Below are 5,703 nucleotides of genomic sequence, written 5' to 3'. Positions count from 1 at the left end.
AAGGGTACCAAAAAATGTCTGCAGCGTTGAAGGTCCCCAAGACCACAGTGGCCTCCATTATTCTTAAATTAAATGGGACCAGCAAGACTCTTCCTAGAGCTGGCCGCCCGGCCAAACTGAGCAATCGGAGATCGGCCTTAGTCAGGGAGGTAAGAAAACTAGATTCTCTGGTCTTTGGCCTGAATGCCAAGCATCATGTCTGAAGTAAACCTGGCACCATCCCTACTGTGAAGCATGGTGGTGGCAGCATCATGCTGTGGGGATGTTTTTTAGCGGCAGGAACTAGGAGACTAGTCATGGGAAAGATTAACAGAGCAAAGTACAGAGAGATCCTTGATGAAAACCTGCTCTAGAGCGAGGGCGATGGTTCACCTTCCAACAGGGCAATGGCCCTAAGCACACAGCCAAGACAACGCTGGAGTGGCTTCGGGACAAGTCTCTGAATGTCCTTGAGTGACCCAGCCAGAGCCCATACTTGAACCCGATCGAACATCTCTGGAGGGACCTGAAAATAGCTATGCAGCGACGCTCCCCATCCAACCTGACAGTGCTTGAGGGGATCTGCAAAGAACAATGGGAGAAACGCCCCAAATACAGGTTTGCCAAGCTTGTAGCGTCATACCGAAGAAGACTCGAGGCTGTAAACGCTGCCAAAGGTGCTTCAACAAAGTACTGAGTAAAGGGTCTGAATACTAATTAATGTAAATGTGATATTTCCTCTTTTTTTTTATACATTTACTAAAATGTCTAAAAACCTGGTTTTGCTTTGTCATTATAGTGTTTTGTTAGTAGAATTATTTGGGGGAAAAACGATTTAATCCATGTTAGAATAAGGCTGTAAGGTAACAAAATGTTGAAAAAGTGAAAGGGTCGGAATACTTTTAGAAAACTTTTTGCAGTGTTACTGCAGTGACAGTGCAGTATAACTGCAGCTCAACTGCAGTACGCTGCAGTTAATCTGCAATGAATGTTTCCAAAATTTCACAGTCGATTGCAGTTACTGCACTTTACTGCAGTTTCAACACTGCTTTTTGTAAGGGATTGGCTTTTATAGCATTGCATTGCAGAGGCAGTTGCAGTGCGTTCTGTGTGGTGCACATGGGGTAGGCTGTGCCGGTAGGCTAGTCTACATGATGAGATTATTATTGATAAGAGCGAGAATATTTTTATTTGTCAAATGGCAGTCAAGCATCGATCATCATGTCACCAGAATAAGACCCTTGATATTTACTAGAAAGGAGAATCAAGATCACCATGCACTTTCACCACCCTGGGTGCCAATCAAATGGCAAGTGCCAATCAAATGGTAGCATAGAGCAAGTGTGGGATGCACGGTTGCTAGGTGGGATTTATTGTGTAGCTATATAATACATGAGCGCAACTTCACAATGCCCCTGCAAACTCAGTCTGAAGAAGTTTCCCAGTCCCTTCATTGAACCTACTCCTGGAAATTGAGCACCGCGAACCTAGGTAACAGTCATTTGTTAATTTCTCTATTTTTCGGGAGTTTGAACCTTGTTAAACTGGGAAACTTAACTTCCCGCTGTATGAATAGCCTACATTCTAAATACAGCTCAGTTACCAAGGAGCTTTACCATATGTGTGTGTGGCTGGGCGTAGTAGTGACATTTAATTATTATTTTGATTAATTATTTTATGTAGCTGATCCTGTCATGTCTTGAAACCCATTGTGAACTAATTGAGCAAAAGTGATGAAACGGTTAAAGTTTTGGGCGAGATCTACATGATTCCTGTTGTAGGTGTGGTCAACACCCGATCTTGCCATACCATTGTGAAATAGATGGGGGCAATTTGTTCTGCAGTGACAAATAAATAATCTGTGCAGCATCATAAACATGAATTAAATCCACTTGTTCTAGACATGTTTAATTTTACTCTATGTAATTATGATTATCCTATGTAAGTGGCAGTGATAGGAAAATAACAAAATGTTTGAACCACATTGAAGGAGGTTGTGTTGGGGGTGAGTCTACTAAAATGTAATTTGACCAAATATGGTGCCCTGGTCTTGTACTGTAGCATATTCTGGAAACAAAGAAAGAGCCTTTTATCTCTCCATTTAACACTCAGAAATGCAAAAGGCCTTGGTGTACAATACAAAGGATGTTATTAATACTGTGGTTATTACTGAATCCCCCTATTCCTCTCTCTTCAGACCCGTATCACCATGTCCTTCATCGCAGCCTTCTTCAAGCAGATCTTCTATCTGGGCCAGCCCGATGACTCGGTAGGGTTCTGCTCCACTTTCTAGAGGGAACGCCTTAAATCTGCTCTTTTTTCCCTTCTTGTGGTATGCATGGGCTCCCGAATGTTGCAGCGGTCTAAGGCACTGAATCTCAGTGCTAGAGGCGTCACTACAGACACCCTTGTTCGAATCCAGGCTGTATCAGAACCGGCCGTGATTGGGAGTCCCATAGGGCAGGGCACAATTGGCCCAGCGACATCCGGGTTTGGCCGGTGTAGGCCGTCATTGTAAATAAGAATTTGTTCTTAACTGACTTGCCTAGTTAAATAAAGGTTTAATACAAAATGTAAAACATATTTAAATGTGTGGAAAGACTTACAGGCGGTGTTTGTACATTTGTAGCCGGATAGACAGGACGGGGAGGGAGGACAGAGAAAAGTGATGGCTGTTGAGGATAAAGAAAGAGTCGGAGATACAAAATAATGATAGTCTTGTGACTCATAGAAGGAATTCAGGAGTAGGAGCCCTTCCCTTCAGAAACTGTTGAAACCGGGGGAAACTGCACAATTCCTACTCTTTCCTCCTGTTATCATATTCTCTGTGTGTGCTGTTCCTTCCTTTGCTTCTATACTATTGTTCTGGATTTTGTGAAGGTATTCATTAATTATGGCTGCAGTCCCGTTAACGGGATCGATATGACAACAGCCAGTCGAAGTGCAGGGCGCCAAATTCAAAAAACGGAAATCTCATAATTACAATTCCTCAGACATTCATGTGTCTTATATCATTTTAAATGTAATCTTGTTGTTAATCCCACCGAAGTGTCCGATTTCAAATAGGCTTTTCAGCGAAAGCACTACAAACGATTATGTTAGGTCACCACAAAACCACAATAACCACAGTCATTTTTTCCAGCTAAAGATAGCTTTCACAAAAACCAGAATAGAGATAAAATGAATCACTAACCTTCGATTATTTTCATCGGATGACACTCATAGGACTTCATGTTACACAATACATGCATGTTTTGTTTGATTAAGTTCATATTTATATCAAAAAATCTGAGTTTACATTGAGGCGTTAGATTCACTAGTTGCAAAAACATCAAGTGACTGCATAGCCACATCGTTTCAACAGAAATACTCATCATAAATATAGATGATAATACAAGTTATACACATGGAATTATAGATATACTGTACCTCTCCTTAATGCAACCGCTGTTTCAGATTTCAAAAAAACTTTACGGAAAAATAAACCATGCAATAATCTGAGACGGAGCTCAGATGAATAGCCAAATTAGCCGCCATGTTGGACTCAACAGAAACCAGAAAATACATGATAAATGTTTCCTTACCTTTGATGAATTCATCAGAATGCAGTCCTAGGAATCCCAGGTCCACAATAAATGCTTGATTTGTTCGTTAATGTCCGTTATTTATGTCAAATTAGCTACTTTCGACTTGTTTACCAAACACCCTAACCAAAGTCTCAAAGCGCGACCACTATAACGTGACGAAATGTCCAAACGTTCCGTTACAGTCAGTAGAAACATGTCAAACGATGTACTGAATCAATCTTTAGAATGTTGTTAACATACATCTTGAATAACGTTCCAACTGGAGAATTACATCGACTTCAATTGAGAGATGGAACGGAGCTGCCTCTCACGTGAACGCGCGTGTTGAATGCATGGTCACCTCATGGCAGTGATTACAAATTTCTGTCTCCTTCGACCCCCCCTTCATATTAGAGTCATCAGACTTAGTTCTATTGACTGTTGACATCTAGTGGAAGCCGTAGGAAGTGAAAACCCATCCATATCTCTCTGTATTTTCAATGAGAGCTTGGTTGAAAATATGGCACCCCCAGAAAAAATCCAAACAGGAAGTGGAACTTCTCAGGTTTTTGCCTGCCATATGATAATTCAAACAGCTTTAGAAACTTTAGAGTGTTTTCTATCCAATACCAATAATAATATGCATATATTAGTAACTGGGACTGAGGAGCAGGCCGTTTACTCTGGGCACCTTTCATCAACGCTACTCAATACTGCCCCTGCAGCCATAAGAAGTGAATTAACTGCATGGCAGCTAAGTGTTCTCTTTCTCTCTCTCTCTTTCTCAGACCTTACCCAGTCAGGGCACTGTGACTCCTGACCCAAATTTCAATGTCGATGGTGATGTACTCATCTTGGATAAGGCCATCAAGGCCAAGGGTGAGATTGACATACACACACACACGCATGTTCTCAACAAAGTACACGTGTGTGATACATAGCTACGGGTGAAAGTAGACAGGAGGTCCCCATACCAGGAAACTTTTTTTCTTAAATTTAAAGTATTTTAAAGTATTCATTCTATGGAGTCTCACTGGAGTGTAATATAATATGCACAAAAATTTGTAATTCGATTCTTTCATTTTCATGTTAGTAGAGGAGCAGTATACCCTGTTGCAAACATCCACCCATAATTCATCACTGTTAGTCAGACAAAGGTCCTTTCCCAGATTATTTTCAAAGGAGTAAAGGAGGAGCCCACATTCTCAGATAAGAGCCTATAGATATGGGAGATTTTGCCTTTGATGGACTGTGCTGTTGCAAGAAGGATCTCAACTTCATTGAGCTGAGCTATAATCCTCCCCTTGGAAGTGAATGAGGAAATGACGTGTCTAATTTGAATATGTAATTGATCTTGTCACATTGAATTCACTGCAGAGCCTCTTGAAAGGATTTCAGTGTAGTTGTGTTCTGATGAAACAGGTCTGAAAAGGACCTGATTCCTACATGAAAGTTGGCATCACTCAGGGCTTTTGGCAAGTCTGGGTTGCATACTACCTTGGCTTGCGAAAGTATTCACCCCACTTGGCATTTTTCCTATTTTGTTGCCTTACAACCTGGAATTAAAATATATTTTGGGGGGGTTTGTATCATTTGATTTACACAACATGCCTACCACTTTGATGATGCAAAATATTTTTTATTGTGAAACTAACAAGAAATAAGACAAAACAAAACCAGAAAACTTGAGCGTGCATAACTATTCCCCCCCCCCCAAAGTCAAAGTTTTGGGTCCGTTTTTTCATTGTTTGTTGCTGGTGAGTAGTCAGGGTTGCCTCACCGTAAGGCCGGGGCCACATGTATTAGTAAAAAAAACGGATGAGGGCTCATGGATTAGGCAACATACGCAACAGTGTTTCTTATTGAACAAGTCCCTCCATCTTGTGATGCAGGTGTGGATGAGAACACCATCATTGATGTGCTGGTGAGGAGAAGCAACGCCCAGAGACAGCAGATCAAAGCTACCTACGAAAACGCTAAAGGCAAGGTAAGATGTGACACACGCACACTTACCAACACACTAGTTGTGTTTGGTTTAGCATGTGCGGCTGGCGGCGGGTGGGTGGAGTTTGCACTTTAGGACCGATGGAATGATGCAAAACGTGCAAACTCCAGCCTAAAACACACACACACACACACACACACACACACACACACA

General features: G+C 41.6%; 1 protein-coding gene across 1 annotated transcript in view; it reads left to right on the top strand.

Moving 5' to 3' along the window:
- The first annotated feature begins 1,362 nt into the window (after window positions 1–1,362).
- Window positions 1,363–5,703, top strand: part of LOC111958108 (annexin A1) — a 10,368-nt gene continuing 6,027 nt past the window's right edge. Inside the window, exons 1-4 of the mRNA XM_023979291.2 lie at window positions 1,363–1,470; window positions 2,177–2,248; window positions 4,334–4,424; window positions 5,438–5,532. Of these exons, the coding sequence (XP_023835059.1) occupies window positions 2,189–2,248; window positions 4,334–4,424; window positions 5,438–5,532 (246 nt within the window). The 5' untranslated portion in view covers window positions 1,363–1,470; window positions 2,177–2,188. The remainder of the gene's footprint in view (window positions 1,471–2,176; window positions 2,249–4,333; window positions 4,425–5,437; window positions 5,533–5,703) is intronic.

This window comes from Salvelinus sp. IW2-2015, linkage group LG33 (genome assembly GCF_002910315.2).
Source record: "Salvelinus sp. IW2-2015 linkage group LG33, ASM291031v2, whole genome shotgun sequence".
Classification (NCBI taxonomy): domain Eukaryota; kingdom Metazoa; phylum Chordata; class Actinopteri; order Salmoniformes; family Salmonidae; genus Salvelinus; species Salvelinus sp. IW2-2015.
Note: the sequence above shows the minus strand (reverse complement) of the source record. Positions and strands in the feature narration are given on the sequence as shown.